At 41.1% G+C, this 16,963-nt stretch overlaps 1 protein-coding gene across 7 annotated transcripts in view; it reads left to right on the forward strand.

Moving 5' to 3' along the window:
• The window catches only part of GBF1 (golgi brefeldin A resistant guanine nucleotide exchange factor 1), a 111,376-nt gene that overhangs the window by 71,983 nt on the left and 22,430 nt on the right, over positions 1-16,963 (forward strand). For 3 of the 7 annotated variants that reach the window (XM_074874756.1, XM_074874757.1, XM_074874761.1), the window contains 11 exons: positions 1,103-1,177; positions 2,535-2,570; positions 8,336-8,471; positions 10,772-11,001; positions 11,718-11,886; positions 12,070-12,281; positions 12,964-13,062; positions 13,480-13,674; positions 14,067-14,253; positions 14,689-14,829; positions 15,387-15,475. In XM_074874756.1, the coding sequence (XP_074730857.1) occupies positions 1,103-1,177; positions 2,535-2,570; positions 8,336-8,471; positions 10,772-11,001; positions 11,718-11,886; positions 12,070-12,281; positions 12,964-13,062; positions 13,480-13,674; positions 14,067-14,253; positions 14,689-14,829; positions 15,387-15,475 (1,569 nt within the window). The remainder of the gene's footprint in view (positions 1-1,102; positions 1,178-2,534; positions 2,571-8,335; positions 8,472-10,771; positions 11,002-11,717; positions 11,887-12,069; positions 12,282-12,963; positions 13,063-13,479; positions 13,675-14,066; positions 14,254-14,688; positions 14,830-15,386; positions 15,476-16,963) is intronic. The other 4 variants (XM_074874759.1, XM_074874763.1, XM_074874762.1 and 1 more) reach the window with 2 other exon arrangements.

The raw sequence follows: 16,963 nt of genomic DNA on the forward strand, positions 1-16,963 counted from the left end.
TTTCTTCATTCACTACAGGTCTAATACTGAGCTATTGGGGATGTATTTGTCCAGTTCTCCCTATGTAGAAAGGAAACTTTGAGGCTGGTGAAACAGCATGAAAGCATTAGGAAATTGGGCTATTGTAGAAAAAGCTTTGGTGGCTCCTAGAAGGAGCAGCATGCTGTAGCGAAAACAGTTCACACTGGCAATGCCATTTCTATTAGCAGCCAAATCAAAGTAAACTATTCTTCTTCTGCCTTTCCCTAAATGCACAATTTTCTGAGGATGGAAGGTCTGGGTTTGTTCAACACCACCATCTCCCTCTATACAGTGGGGTTTTAGCAGCTGGATTCAGTATGGCAAATACCATAAATGTGACCTTTATGTGATTATTATATGTAATAATTTCTTAGGGGACGTCCACTTGAGGAACTCCATATATACTTGTATACCTGTATGTTCTTTATACTCCATACAAAGAATGTCAGTAAAGATACAGGATTCTACTGTTGAGAGCAACAGGATGGGAAGAAGAGTGCTAGAGAAGAAATAACCACCTTTGAACTTAGGCTGAATATACTATTTATAACAGTAAAACTTCCACTCTTCTTATTTTTAATGGTTTGAGAAAAGTGGCAGCATCGGGTAAATGTACATTTCAGAGCCAGTATAGCAGTGTTGTGACAGACTGAATGCTTACTTGTAGGAATCTGAAACTAGCTTGAGGCTTTACTTCTTCTGTAGTAACCTAATGACTGCGTGTTTCCATTGCTGTGGGAGAAGAGTGGAAAGATTTGTGATGATGATAGGCTGGTCTAAGGAAAGCTAAAAGATACCAGGCTAATATACTGCAGGTATCAGAACTTGTCATGGCGTATGTACAGAAAGTGTAAAGTGAAGGTGAATTTGAATTTAGGAAGGCTACCCTTATCAAGTGATGGCTGCTCCCAGCTTGGTTAAGTGATGCTCTGTCTTGTGTCTGATCTGTGCAGTTACCTTGTACTGTCTCTTTGCTGTGCATGCCCAGAGTCTGCCCTGAAGCCTTGCATTCTGCCAGGTTATTCTTCTCTTTGGGTTTATTTTGCTTTGTTTAAACCATGCATTTGCCTATCTTTCACAGATCTCTTCATGTCTCCTCAACAAACTGGAGCTAAGTAGTGGGGAACAGCCCAAAGCCCTGAACCAATTAGAGAGGGTATTGCTCTTTAAGAACCTGAAGGTCTCTCTCTCCCTTCTCCCTTCTTACCTTACTCCCCTCTTCCTTCTCTTGTAAACACTACTTGAGAGATAGTTACGTTGTGTGTAGCAAATCTCCCTCCACTCATATGACACAGCATGGCTTTTGGGGACAGTGCATGCAGCGGTTGCTTTGCAGTGTTGTGGCTGCAGCTGAGGCAGACCTGGGAAGGAGAGACCCTTGTTTTACTGCAGCATTCAGTGTCTTGGTGAGTGCCACCTAAGACACCATCACGGCATCCTCTGAAGGAAGGGACTGAGAGGGTATGGGTAAGGTCTGAGTCCTCTACGATAGTGAAAAACTGAAGAAACATAAAAAATGTAGATTGCTCTCTAAAGGTTCAAGTGTTGTGTGTCCTAGCTATTGATCTTGGTTATAGATATAGCAACATACTTGAGGAGTCTCAACCCAGCATGCCTTAAACAGTTTTATTCAAGGTGAATCTCTGAGCTTTGTTGCTTGGTACAGGGCCACAGAGTTCAATGCTCTCTAAAGCTTTTCTGAAAGAGACTGCTGCACCTTTTTCAACATCTTCAGCCATGTTCCTACTGAAATTAAATACGGTTACTAGCACAGTATTTGCTAATGGGGTATGAGTGGGGCTGAACTGAATTACAAAATGTGTTAGTCCCTGCTAGTTCCCCTGGAAAATACTTGTAAAGAAATATTGTAGGCCTGCAGATTGTTGGTTTTGGACCCATCATAGAAACCCTGAGAAACTAGCTTAGATGGGACCCTTCTCAATTTTCCATGTCGGTTCATAAACTTAATGTAGCTTTAGTTCTTGTCTGCCATTAATGCTATTTGATCCAAAAGGAGCTGAGCAGAACATTTAGAGATGTTTGCCATTCTTTTGTCCTGTGTTTATAGTCAGGGTAATTTGGAAAGATAGGGGCTGGAGACTCACAGATTTATGCAGAGTTACACAGAGGAAAAGACTAAGAAATGTTTCCTTTTGCAGTAGAAAGTGTTGTAGCTAAACATTGGGTTTTGCAGTGGGAGTCAGGAGAACCTAAATCTGAGTTTTCACAGATTTTGGGGGTGGATTATGTTCATAGTTGCCTAACATGCATAAATACATTTCACCAGATAAACTTTATTAGTTGTTGCAGTACAGGCAGGTAGGTAAGTGAGATGACTGGACTGCCTCGGTGTCTCCAGGATTTGGATCGTGGACTGCGTTCTCTCTGCATGCTTTTGTGTCTTGAACGCTACTTGGTGTGCTGACCAGTTCCATGCTGCATCTAGAATGAGCTCATGTTTTAGTATAATTGCTTTAGTTACTAATCACTGGCCCCTGCCCTTTTCTCTTGAGGCTTACAGTATCTTATGGAAAAACAAACGAGTGCAGGTAAGGTGGCTTGTAGAAAAAAGAGATCTCACGGACCCTTTAAAAAGAATCTTGTAGTATCACATTTTTCTTCACCTTCTTAGACCTTAGCTGGAATTTTATTGTTAAAACCTCATCTATCAAAGGAAGCATTTGGAGTCTTGTAATTTTTTTTCTTCTACAATTTTGTGTACACATTTCTTTATGCAAAGGTAACTCAAATGTATTGGGATCTATACTGAGTTCCAAGATGAACGAGCAGTAGCTCTGAGCTCCCTTTCTACTCTGATTTTTAAAGAACGTTTTTTAAATACTAACTTCAGGTATTTTTACTATGGGAAGTGCAAGCTTAATCTAATCTGAAGGACATTAGAAAACTAATGCAACTATAATATCACTGAGCATTGGAGAGGGAAGGAGAGTTTTAGATGATGCTTAAAATTCAGGTTATTTTAATGATCTATTAAACACCGTTTCTTTGGAGCATTTAGTCAAAAAGGCAACCTTAGGTTTAAAAATCTCAGCCTGTTAACATGCAATGAAGCTTTCTAGTGAAATCAGGAAATGCCTTGGTATTGAAGGTAAAAACAAGCATTAGAAACTTAGTTCCTTTAGTCAAAGAACAACTGCGCAAGTTTTTTTTACATTTTTTTGCTAAAAGCAAGAAGTCATGGGATTGTTACCTTTTAATTCAATGCAAAATACAGAATGAAAAATGTTACTTTGCTGTCCTTTGATACATGTATTGTTTTAGAATTCCCAACATAAAGCCCCTTGACACTGGTGAAACATTTCTATTACGCATTTCTGTTTGCTTCTGCAATTTTTTCAAGCTATGCAATTGTCATTGTAGTTTGCTATCTCTTATTTATAGGTGATAGCAAAAGGAAAAAGGGGGGGGGGGGCAGGAAAATTATATGGAAGGTAATCCTAGAAGGTAATTCTAATAAAAGGATACTTGTTTGTGTAGAATGTTGAATACTGGATGTTACGAGATGGAAAAGACCTACTTGGGTAATCTCACCTGTCTGTTAAATTGTCATTAAAAAAAAACCAACACCAAAAACCAAACAAACAAAACAACAAAAAAACACAAATAAACTTAGATTCTTGTCTGAATGATTTATACTTTGGTTAAATGTTTGGGATTCTACAAAAATCAACTGAATCTTGTTGCTTGCCTGACTTAAATGGTTTCCCATCCATATGAAGCTGTTGTGACTCAGTCTCTGAAAGATGACACAGGTTCATCAAAATGATGGAAGATGGGCATATGTCTTATGAACCTCAAGAGGAGGAATCTTGGAATTAATGCCAAGTACAGGACAATCACTAAAAATGGATATTGTCTCTGAGGAAAAGTGCTTTTTTGAAAGGGCTACTGTTGAACTGAGATGGTATTTGGTGTGAAAGGGAACGTCAGAAATAGTAATTAAATTGAGAGCTTGAACCTTCTGATAGGATGGTTCTAAAGTTACCTGTTTCTCAGGAGCATGATTGAGGGTAAAAGGAAGGGGACAACATGGTTAGCTGATAGCAGTATCTTGGATTCATTTTACTGATTCAATTCTGCGCACCCTGCTCCCATTTTTATTAGTAAATTTTTACCTGGCAAATCATGGCAACAGGATATAGTAGCTAGAAACAAAGTCTGTTGTTTGAAATTATATGAAACAGACCTTCCTGGGTTTAACACATAATGCTTCCAGGTTTACTTCCTACTTGAAGTAGTTTGGTGCAATGAACCTGTACTTGGTTTGTGTGGCAAAGTTTTGGTAGCAGGGGAGCTCCAGGGGTGGCTTCTGTGAGAAGCTGCTAGAAGCTGCCCCCATGTCCGATAGAGCCAATGCCAGCCAGCTCCAAGACAGACCTACCACTGGCCAAAGCCAAGGTCATCAGTGATGGTGGTAGCGCCTCTGGGATGACATATTTAAGAAGTGGAAAAAAAAAAAAACCTGCACAACTGCAGCCAGGGAGAGGAGTGAGAATGTGAGAGAAACACCTCTGCAGACACCAAGGTCAGTGAAGAAGAAGCGGGAGGAGGTGCTCCAGGCACCGGAGCAGTGATTCCTCTGCAGCCCGTGGTGAGGCAGGCTGTCCTCCTGCAGTCCATGGAGGTTAACAGTGGAGCAGATCTCCACCTGCAGCCTGTGGAGGACCCCACACTGGAGCAGGTGGATGCCCGAAGGAGGCTGACCCTGTGGGAAGCCCATGCTGGAGCCAGGCTCCTGGCAGGACTTGTGACCCCATGGGGGACCCATGCTGGAACAGTCTGTTCCTGAAGGACTGCACCCCATGGAAGGGACCCACACTGGAGCAGTTCATGAAGAACTGTACTCCATGGGAAGGACTCATGTTGGAGAAGTTTGTAGAGGACTGTCTCCCATGGGAGGGACCCCACACTGGAGCAAGGTGTGAGGAGTCGTCCTCCTGAGAAGGAAGGAGTGGCAGAAACAACAGGTGGTGAACTGACCACACCCCCCATTCTCCATCCCCTGTGCCACTGAGGGGAAGGAGTTAGAGAACTCAGGAGTAAAGTTAAGCCTAGGAAGAAGGGATGGTGGGGGAAGGTGTTTCAAGATTTAGTTTTTATTGTCTCGTTATCCTACTCTGATTTGATTGGTAATAAACTAATTTCACCAAGTCAAGTTTGTTTTGCCTGTGATGGTAGTTGCTGAGTGATCTCTCCCTGTTGTTATCTCAACCCATGAACCTTTCGTTATATTTTCCCTCCCTTGTCCATTTGAGGAGGGAGAGTGATAGAGCGACTTTGTTGGGCACTTGGCATCCAGCCAGGGTCAACCCACCACAAAACCATAAGTCTTCATATTTTATTTTATGGTTACTGAAAAGGGAGAAGAAATAAATATGGCTATTTCTAGAATAGTTAGTAGGTAAAGTAAAACTACCTGGTCTAATTAGCAGCTTAAGCCTTTAATGAAATGAAAGGGAAAGGTAATAGAGGTGAAACATTAGGAATTGACAATAATGAAAAGATAACACACATCAGTGTTACTTCAGTCACTGAGGAAAGTTATAGAAGGAATCCTCCTGGGGTCTATCACAAGTCATATGAAGCACGTGATTGGTAAAGCCAGCACAGATTCACCAAGGGCAAATTGTTCTTGACAGACTTCATCGCCTTCTATGACAGAGTAACCTGCTGGGTTGATGTGGGGCAAGCGGTGGGCATTGGCTACTTGGATTTCTCCAAGGCTTTTGATATGGTTCCCCACAGCCTCCTCCTAGAGAAACATGCATTATGGTCTAGATAAGTGATCTGTGTGGTGGTGGGGAACTGGCTGACAGGCCCCACCCAGAGAGTGGTGTTAAACAGCTTTTTCAAACTGGCAACCTGTCACAAGTGAGGTACCCCATGGATTGCTATTGGGTCCAGTGTTATTTAATATCTTCATAAGTGATCTGGATGATGGGATCAAGGTAACCCTGATGAAATTTGCCGATGATACCAAACTGAGTAGGGAAGTGGACGCTTTGGAAAGGAGAGCCACCCTCCAGGAAGACCTGGATAGGCTGGAATACTGTGTTTGGTTTTGGTCCCCGCTATACAAAAAAGGTGTGGATGGGCTGGAGAGGGCCCAGAGGAGGGCCACAAAGATTATCAAAGGACTGGGAAGCCTGCCATGTGAGGAAAGGCTGGAAGAATTGGGTTTGTTCAGCCTTGAGAAGAGAAGACTTAGGGGAGACCTTATGACAATGTTCCAGTATTTAAAGGGTGGCTACAAAGAAGATGAAGACTCCCTTTTTACAAGGAGTCACATGGAAAAGACAAAGGGTAATGGGTGCAAGTTACTCCTGGGGAGATTCCGGTTGGACACGAGGGAAATTTTTCACAGTGAGAACCACCAGCCATTGGAATAATCTCCCCAGGGAAGTGGTGGATTCCCCAACATTGGATGCTTTTAAGATTCAGCTGCACAGGGTGCTGGGCCATCTTGTCTAGACCATGCTTTTCCCAAGAAAGGTTGGACCGGATGATCCTTGAGGTCCCTTTCAATCTGGTATTCTATGATTCTGTGATTTTACATAGCCCTGTGAAGTAGTGAATAGGAAAGATGAGAGCGCTGACAATTTTTACATGAAAAGATTGTGATCTATTTTAAAACATTTTGAAATCTACAGAATTTTATTTTTAGCTGTGTGCTTGTCACAAGTGCTTGACAGAAGCTGTGATTTAGAAGGAGATTCTTACTGCAAAATCTGGAAGAAATAACGAGCAAAGTAATTCTGAATCTGTTGTTAATTAACAAGCTCAAGGAAACTGTAGCATAGCTAAAACTTGGGAATTAGTCATCAAACAAATAGAATTTGTGGTGCAAAGAAAAGCTACACAAATGGTTTACTGCACTGGGACATAACATTTTCACAGGCTTTGTTTAAATGAGAAAAATTACAGGTCATGTACAGCAAGTTAGAATTCTAGCTGGAAAGAGGAAATAGATGGAAAAACAGTAGCAGAACCTAGAAGGTTTGTTGGCATTTAAGAAGAGTAGTAGCTGGAAGGAGTCAAGTTGCAGAAAAAGGAAGAGACTAAAGAATATTGCTGTCTTCTAGAGAATTTGAATCTGATACTAGGGATATAAGAAATAAGGAATATTATAGCCTAAAATATAACTTAACTGGGATAAATTTACGAAGAAGAATACCAAATAGGGATTGGTACTGAGTCTTGCTGAATGGTTTCCACTACATGTGAGGTATCTGTTCAGTGGTTAAATTTTCACCCCAAATTGGAGAGGTCTGACAGCATCAGAAAAGCTGACTGCAGCTACCAAACCCAAGAGTAAGTGCAAACCTGCACTTAGAGGCACTTGCTTTAGAAGAAAGCTGTTTTCAGGTCTGCCATTGTCAATTGTCCACGTGACTAAATATTGTTTTTAGAAGGTTTTGCAGCATCTGTGTGTGCCTGCAATAACAGCACACTACAGCAAGTGCCACACAGTCTGCATTGCTCCTGCTGTGAATCTTTTTTGCCCAATCAAAGATCTATATGAGAACTAGAAATAGGATCCTGGTCAAGAAGGATGTCAAGGGTTAGCTTAGATTTAGATCTGAAGAGCAGTAATGACAGAAGGCAGGTGAAAGCAGAATATGGTTTGTTTCTAAACCACTAGGGTGGTATTTGCAATGCGTCATGTATCAGGAGTGAGTGAAGTGTTAGAGAAACAGTTGTTAATAGTGAAAGATATCTGGAGGAAAGTGAACACGGCATTGCTATGAAGAGTGAATTGAGGCAAGAGATACGTGACAGAGCTGCAGGCTGCAACGTGGGACTGGGTGCTCAGGCTTCCTTCTCAGCCTTCATGTATAGATGGTGAAATTTTAATTGAACATCAAACCTGATTAGTACTTGCTTATATACTTTAATTGGTGCCCTTTAGAAGTCTGGAAACATTGGCAAAAGTGAAGAGATTTGAGATGTGCCTGCAGGTCTAAAAGAATTCTTTATCCTAATGCAAATCTAGGAGGTGTTGATAGGGAAGAGGGAGTGCTGTGGTAATTGAACTGTTAAGTATATATTATAGCAGAGTAACTGCAGTAAATTGTCGCTTGATTCAGGCATGGAGTGTTGGCTAATAAGCTGGTAGTGGGGAGTCAGGGGCTGTTTTGCATGATTTTGACTTGCTGATTAATTTGTATGATATATTTAAGTGCTGTTGCCTGATTTTGAGGGTTTTGAGACAGCCTTTGTGGGTTGGCTTGTATAATCCATTGTGCTATGTGGTTTTGCTGTACTGATATTCTTAATGATTACTGGTTTTCAGTTGAAAATGAGAGCTGGAGGAATGAGCGAATCATCAAAATGGAAAAAGCAGAAGAGATCACCAAGGCCTCCTCGTCATGTAACTAAGGTCTCTCCTGGGACAGAACAACCAGCAGCTAATGCTAGTAACACTACAGGTAAGTTGAAATCTGTTTCCAGAGATCAGCATCCATTCTAGAGCTGTTTTGGAATCTGTCTTTATTGCATTTCTCTTAACATGTTGTTTTGCATTAGATTTTTTTAATTTCTCAGTGACTGACTCAGAGCAATAAAACATATCATAGCTTTTCAGGTCCATGAGAAAGAGTTTGAAGGAGATGAAGTACTTATTGGTGGAAGAAAGCACGGTCCTGTGGTTAACTTGACAGCATTTCTCTGCCTTCAGTGTGCCTTATGAGGTAGTTTGTACAAAAGGGAATGAGGATCTGGAGAGGTGGCTGAGGTTATAGACAGCCATGTGGTGCGCAGGAGTTGGAGGGTGCAGCAGGTACATGGAAGAGATTTAAAACAAGAACACTGGCAAGAGTAGAGCTAAGGGGAAAGGAACTGGGGACGAGGTCTCCTGCAGCAGGAGACTGCTGACTTAAGTGACATATTCTTTCTTGTGTTCCTGAAGGGTGTGCTAAAGGGTGCAGATGTGGTGATAGTGAGGGAAGAGCAAAGTGTGACTGGTGAAAATACACAGGTGGAACTGAGGGATGTGCAGAAACCTTGGGATCAAGGATGGGTGAATGAACACATCTCTCACTACAGATGTAAAGACTGAAAGTGTGCACCTGCAGTCCATGAAATTTGAATAAAAGGCTATGCTTATTAAGGGACAGGGAAATACGAGGTGCACTTACAACTGTTATGGGGAGAATGGAGGTCTTGATATGGTAAAAAGGCATGAAGAGTTATGCAGGGAAAAAAGTAGAGGGAACAGCAAAAATACCTGAAGGGGATTGTTCGCAGGAAACTAATGGGCATACGCATGAATCCTTTTTCACATGCTTTGATTCAGCCTGCAGAAGTGACACAGTATGTGACTACTGCTGTGAGCTCAAGAGTGTAATGTGGGGGGGGATTTCATATTCTGTTGTTGTATAGGAGTAGACTAAACAGTTATAACTGGTTTTAAGCTTTCCTCTGGATAAATGAGTCCCTCTGGCTGCAAAGTACTCTGTTGTGCACGGAACATTTTGGTGGCTCAGACATAAACATTAACAGTGAAAGGAAGCAGACAGGAAAATAGAAACAACAGCTGTGTAAAATACCTAGTTCTGACACTTACTCTGTCACAGGAAACTATTCAGTGTAGTGTGAACGATCCCAAATATGTGTCTACACAACAGCATGATTGGTGAAAACCAAGGAAATAATAAATGCGATCAAATTGTATATAACTCAGAACATCCATCCAGATGAGAACTTATCTCTACATAAATCATCATTATATTTAAATTTTCAAATAGGTATTAAATTCTGTTAAACAGCATTATAACTCCTGTAACATTTTAAAGAGAAAGTTGAATTGTGTTACAAAGCATGTCATTAACTCTGACCTTGTAGTGCTAGGTAATGTAGTAATGGTGCTTTTTAGGCCAGAATCTTGGCTTAGCAAGTGAAGAAGATTGCAAAACTGATCATGTATTCTGTTACATTTCTTAAAAATCAAGTAATATCCTGCTACATATTTAAGACATTTCCAAAAATCAAGTAAGCAATAGAACAGTACTGTGCAAAAACATACACATTTCACATGTAAATTCATAACAATTCTGGTTTGTGCCATTATTACTGTGCCCCACAGTATATCTTTTTAAATATTTGTTTTACATTTTCTAGGTTCTCAGAACTGTGAGAGCTGCAAATATGTGGGTTTCTTCTAAAGGAAAACTTAGATTCTTGGAGAATTGTCTCATATTTAGAAATAGTAAAAATCCTTCACTGCTGTTTCAGACCCATTTGAGTTCTATTGCAATTCCATTTGTTTAGGGAGAATTAAAGAAATAAGTCCTGCCTTTCAATCCAGTTAAAATTTTCACTTTGAAGGAATAGTCATTCTAATTCTTGATGCAAGTCTTTAAGTGGTTATGCTGTTGTATCAAAGAGTAAAGTACACTTTTTGGACTATTTTCAGATTCCTTCTTATTTATAGAAACCCTCTGCACCCTTGAGCTATCTGAATTACCTTATTTGCTGACTCTGTCAGATTCCAACTATTGTGTTTTAATTTGGAGAACTGCTAGTATCTCACCTGTTCATCTATTTAATTCTTTAATACCTAGCAAAAGAGCTTAGTTTATCTACTATCTCTGCATTAATGCATAACTATCTGAGATCATTTGTAGTATGAAGTAGTGATCAAAGTAATTCTTTGTTGCTGTATTCTGTGTATGAATTTGTGGTTGAGGGACAGAATAATACTGATCTTTTTGCTTCTGTTTCTCATCAGCAAGTGGAGTTACTTTCATAGATGCTCCTTCTCCCAGCTCCTCTGGGAGCTCAGAAAATGTTTCATCTGTGGTCAGCCCTGCTACAGACAGTGGTTTGGAGTTGTCCTCACAGACTACCTCCAAGGAAGACCTGACAGACTTAGACCAAGTTGCTTCTTTGGGACTTAATGCAGGAATGCCTTCCAATGAGGCCAAAGTCACTGAAAATCAAAATCAGCCTGAACTCCAGGTACATGGATATAACTTAGAAAGAAAAGTTCCGAGTCCCAGCATAATCAGGTTTTGGTTTAGCTCACTTACTCTCTTTCTGTCTCTCTCTTTGGTCATATATTCTATTTCAAGACTTAGGGTCAGAATAAAACATTCCTCACTGTAAGTGATTTGTAAATTCACAAGCATTCAGTTTTTGTTTTCTCTTGAGCCCATCCCTTTTGGCTCTGTAATTGTAACTGTGCAGCTCAACAGTGCACCTACATAGCTAGTTGTACTCCTGCCAATGCCATTAACCTTAATTAAAGGAGAAATTGTTAGAGGGAAACACAGAGGAAATCTGCAGAACTCATTTTATTGTCTTTAGTGAACAATTTACTTGAGTTTCTAGAAATTTAGCTGTTGGTGTTTGTGCATGTGCATTGGTGTTGCTGTGAAGTATAACAAACCTGAACCAAGGCCTTTGTCAGTAAGTTTTCCTCCATGTTGTCTCCACTTCCCCTTCAACATTAATACTGTTGAGAGGATGAGTTAGAGCTACAGGGAACATTTCAGAGCTGCAGAGGCACTCTTTGCTATTAAATTTTGTTTTCCTGCTCCTCTTCCATCAGTGACCTGTGTAGTTTTAATAGTTCTGAATGAACATTGAACAAATAAGCCTTTCTTTTAACTTGTCTAATGCTTGTTAACTCTTGTTTTGCTTCTTTCATTCTCAAATGACTGATATCAATGAAGAATGAAAGTCTGAGGGAGGAGAAGATCCAGTCAGCTTCTGTCGAGTCTATCCCTGAGGTCCTAGAGGAGTGCACATCTGTAGCAGAACATTCTGACTCTGCCTCAGTTCATGATATGGACTATGTAAATCCCCGAGGTGTACGTTTTACTCAGTCTTCCCAAAAAGAAGGTGAGAGGTGGGCAGTGTTGCTAAAGTCCTTCCTCCTTTCCACTGCTCTATTTCACTTTCTGCTAAGAGGGTGATAAGCTCCTGTTCCTCAGTGGTCTGTAACAATTTCATTTGTAACACTTGTTAGGCACCCACAAAAAGCAAAAGCAAAGTTAAGAGTGCTAATCTCTCTTTTTCCTTTAGGGGCAGCGCTGGTCCCATACGGGCTACCATGTATTAGAGAGCTGTTCCGCTTTCTTATCTCACTCACCAACCCTCATGACCGCCACAACTCAGAGGTGATGATCCACATGGGGCTGCAGCTGCTAACTGTTGCCCTGGAGTCATCACCCATTGCAAACTGCCAGTCCCTCTTGGGACTTGTGAAGGAGGAGTTGTGCCGGCACCTATTTCAAGTGAGTCTGGTTTATGCTAGCATGGCGTATGGCGCTGGAGAGTCAGATATTAATTTGCATCAGAGTCTATTAGAATTTAGTATTCTGAGGTTTGGCAGGTCACAGTCTTCAGATAACCTCTCTGCTGCATTGCAAGGAGACTTCTGAATTGCACCGGTGAAACGGTGCTGTTGCAAAGTCAGAGAGGTGGTCATGTGCTATTTTCTTCAGACCAGGGCCAAGAAGGATGAAGATGATTTGAATGACCTGTTACTGTGGGATAACAGTATGTTTTGATGTAATTGTTTTTGAGGTAATTATGGATGCAAGTTACCAGCTCAGTAGTGGGCAGAACCTTTGGAGTACCAAGCTATTAAGTGCACAAGGGCCATCTCAGAGGCCTGTCTTCTCCCAGGTTCTTTCTTCACTAAGAGGATCTGTGGACTTGGCAAAAGAACAAAATTGTAGTGGGAAAAGTGTTATCATAAGCAGAAGGAGATTAGGTATATTTGTCCTCACTAGCAAAAAGTGAGACCAGGAGGTTGAATAAGGGATTGGGTTTTTAAATACCATTGCTATAGGAGGCAACGTGTGGATCTCAAGGCTGTTGCAGGTGATGCCTGCAGTGCTACAGTACTGCTGCTTATAGCACGTAATGACTAGCCTTTGTAATTCTTAAAGGGCTTTTTTGTTTTTTGTTCAGCTACTGAGTGTTGAACGGCTCAATCTATATGCAGCCTCCCTCAGGGTGTGCTTTCTTCTCTTTGAGAGCATGAGAGAGTATCTGAAATTCCAGCTGGAGGTGAGTTTTTTTGAGTATCATTGGGTGCGTAGTAATAGTTTATTTGGCTTCAGTTAAATGCATATAGCTAGGCAGTAAGATACAGTTTAAATATCAATCTACCTTTGTACAAATGACACAGTGGGTTGTGGGTAGGCTGTGTAGGCCTTTTCTTGTGGGATAATAAAATGTCTTTGAGACTTTATACTGCACTGCCTGCCTTCATACTGGTTTTTTTTGGAATGGTAGGTCCAGGTGCACTGAATGGTAGAACTATTTGAAACCTTTTTACAATCTCCTTCAGAATTAGCCATCATTAAAGATAGAGTGTCATATGGAAGGGTGAAGCTTAAATCTATTTCTGTAGTCCTCAAAGCTATTCACTGTCTTGCTTTCTTTTTTCTTTCCTTAAACTGAGCTGCCCTGTGTTTCTGCCAGATGTATGTCAAGAAGCTGATGGAAATTATCACTGTGGAAAACCCAAAGATGCCCTATGAAATGAAGGAGATGGCTTTGGAAGCCATTGTTCAGCTGTGGAGGATTCCCAGTTTCGTGACCGAGCTCTACATTAACTACGACTGTGACTACTACTGCGCCAACCTCTTCGAGGAGCTCACGAAGCTGCTCTCCAAGGTGCTGAACCGCGGGCAGGGGGCTGCCGGCCGCAGCAGGCAGGGGGAAGGGAGAGAGGGAGCAGCGGGGCGCCGAAGGGGCAGCCAGTAACTCAGAACAAGGGTAAGAGCAGATGCAGAACTGAAGGAGTGGTCGAAAGATTCGGACTGAGTAGTCTGTAGAGATGAAGAAGGCCATTTAATGTTTGGAAGCAGAAGGGAAAAGAGTAGTCATGATGCTTTAATAATGTCAGAGCAGATAAACTGTTAAGTATGTGCTAGAAAGCTTTGTGTGAAAATTTAGGGTGTTCTGTTTTATGCTTTAGGCTTTCCCCAGCTGTGGGGGAAACTTCCTTCCCCCATTATGGTGAGAGAGGCATGAAAGTTGACTAATACTTGCATTTTATTTTCTAGAATGCCTTCCCAGTTTCCGGACAGCTGTATACTGTCCATCTGCTGTCTCTGGAAGCGTTGCTGACAGTGATAGATAGCACTGAGGCGCACTGCAAGGCCAAAGTGCTGAGTAATATACATCAGCAAGAGAAGGAAGTTGTCAAATCCAGACCAGAAACCATGAACAGCACCAAAGAAACAAGCAATAGTAAGACCCCTTTCTTTGATGTTTTGATACTAACCTTAGTCTTGTGCTCAACTTGCAGATCTCATTTTGGTAGCTGACATAGTAAGCTCCTTAAACATATGTTTTCAGTCTTCCTGTTGCATGTTTTATAACTACACACTGATGTTAATAACCTTGCTATTTGCAAAATTTACAGATAATTAAATGTGCCCCTCATGAAGCTTTATATAAAGGCCATGTCAAGACTGGCAGTCACAACAGAAAGAGGGTATGCCATGGAATTCATATAGACAAAATACTGAAGATACTGAGGAATCACAGTTACTGAGGGGAACTCCTTTGAATAAGCACATGTTCAGTTTAGAGTGGTCAGTTCATTATTTCTGTTACTAGCTTTTTCCTTGGCTTATGGATTTGTTTGTGTGGGGGTTTTGTTTTTGTTTTTCACTTCTACAGATAATGAGCGAGTACTCAGTGAGGGAAAATCTTCCAGTGCAGCCTCAGAGCCAGCTGGGGCATGTCCTCCCACCAGTGGATGCCTTATGGCTGACCAGATGAAGGAGGGCTGCATGGAATTGGAAGGAGGAAGTGAGGCAGGTAATAGTCTCCACGGTACCCTGGCATTCTGAGAGTGTATATGCTGAGAATGGTCCTGACATTTGCTGACTGGTCCTGCTATGCTATAGACCACTGTAGCTATTGTGTGTTCAAAATTAGAGGGAGGCATGTGCTGAATATTTGTTTATTGTATGTGTGCTATATATGCCTACTAACTGTTGCATTTCTTCTGGGGAGGGGGTTAGATCTCGTGGGTCAGTTTGGGGCAAAAGTGTGTGAAATTCATACCAGTGCTTACTATTTTTAAGGTAGTCAAGGGCTCTCCAGGGCATCAGTAATGTAGGTAGTCAAAATAGCCAGAAAATTAAATCTTGTGGGTGTGTGAAATTGTCCAGCAGAAGAAGCTACTATGCAATTATGCCGAAGAAGATGTGGCTGAGAGGAATGTATTAATCAAATAGTAGGAGTGTGACTGCCATTTGCAGGGCAGCACACTGCAGCAAGACTCCATGACTGAAAGTTGTGATAGGACACTATAGTGGGCTGAGTGCTACTCTGGGAATAGGTTTGACTGTAATGATGCTTTGTCTTTCTAGCTGAGAAGAGTATCCCCAGGAAGCCTACTCGATTTTCTTGTATCCTTCCAAGCCCTCAGGAACTTATGCAGATAAAGAACAAAAAGAAGGTATGATTTGGAATATACTACAAATGGATCTTTGAGTGATCTTCTTGTTTCCCATGCCATGTGAGCTTTGCATGACTGATCATATCTCAGAAATCTTAAATTCTAGTCTCTGCTGATAAGAATTAAATAGTCAGTTGCTGAAAATCCTGCTGCACTGCGGAGACAGCAGTGATTATTATCTGTTGTGGTTTAGTTGTGCTAAAAGTTGCAAGAGGTGTTGGAGAAATTTTGTGGCACAATTTGTAAGCTAGGTCCATCTGATTTCTGGGTGGGAAAGTTGCTGAATCTAGTTTGCATTATATGGAGATGATAGGGTACTTTCATCAAAAATGGTGGATTCCCTATTCTTATCAAAGCTGTAAATGGGGAGTATACCAAGAGGCCTGCTATTCTGATTTGTTTATTCCCATGTTTGCTTTATCTTAAGTATGACTGAAAAGATTGTCTTGATTGTTGCAAAGCCATTCTTTGTCTAGATGTCTGTTTCCTTGAACCTCATTAATCCAAGTTATAGTCTAAACTTTGTACAGCTTTTCCATTCCCTGAGTAGTTCCAGTCTAGGTCTAGTGTTGACAAAGGCTCCATGCTGATGGCTTTGTATTTATCTGCTGTCTTGTGTCATCAAGTACTGGCCTGCCTGTTCACCTCCAGAGACAGTGGACGAATATGATAGCTGAAGTCCCTATGGGTTACACAGGACTGTATTTTTTTGATTGGGTTTTTGGTTTTGGTTTTGTGGGGTTTTTTTCATTCATGGATGGGCTTTGTACAGATTTTGTTCTTTTTGCACAACATGAGGTAGTTAGGTTATTTAGGAAGTGAGAGATTACTAAATTTCAATATGGAAATGACATTTATTCTGGATGAAACATGAGTGGCCGTAGTAGTTGTGGGATAAGGAGCCAGATAATATAGTCAGAAAATAAGTTAATGTCTGAACTATTCGTTGGTGGTACAGAGGAAGGTTTTTGATTTGTACCTGACTAAAAGTCTTCTGACTTCTCTCTACAGCGTAGGTAGTTTTATTTCACATTATTGTAAGAGGCTGGTGGTTATATTTGTTTAAACTTACTTAAACAAAAATACTGAAGGAAGTACCTCAGATCTCTTTCTACTGCCATACTAATCTGTGCTTTGTGATCCACTCTGGCAGTCTCTGGATCTGAATGTAATTTAAGGCATTGCTTTCACTCTAGAAAGTCTTCTGCAGTGCTTAGGAAGTTGGTTATTTACCTACAACAGAGTGCTGCAGTGGGATAATGCTAACCATCTTCCTGAGCCACAAGAACAGTGAGGGGGAAGTGACCATCAGCAGAGTCTTCAAAGGAATCACCAAGTTTTGGCATTAGCTAATTTCTAAGAAATGAATATTGATTTAGTTACTATTTCATTTGTAACCATTTGCTTTGCATCAAATCCAGTTTTCGTGGCAGTTTTGGTGATGGACTTTGTGTGAAAGTCCATTGTTGAGAAGGGAGCTTGCATAGT

Source organism: Strix uralensis, chromosome 7 (assembly GCF_047716275.1).
Source record: "Strix uralensis isolate ZFMK-TIS-50842 chromosome 7, bStrUra1, whole genome shotgun sequence".
Lineage (NCBI taxonomy): Eukaryota > Metazoa > Chordata > Aves > Strigiformes > Strigidae > Strix > Strix uralensis.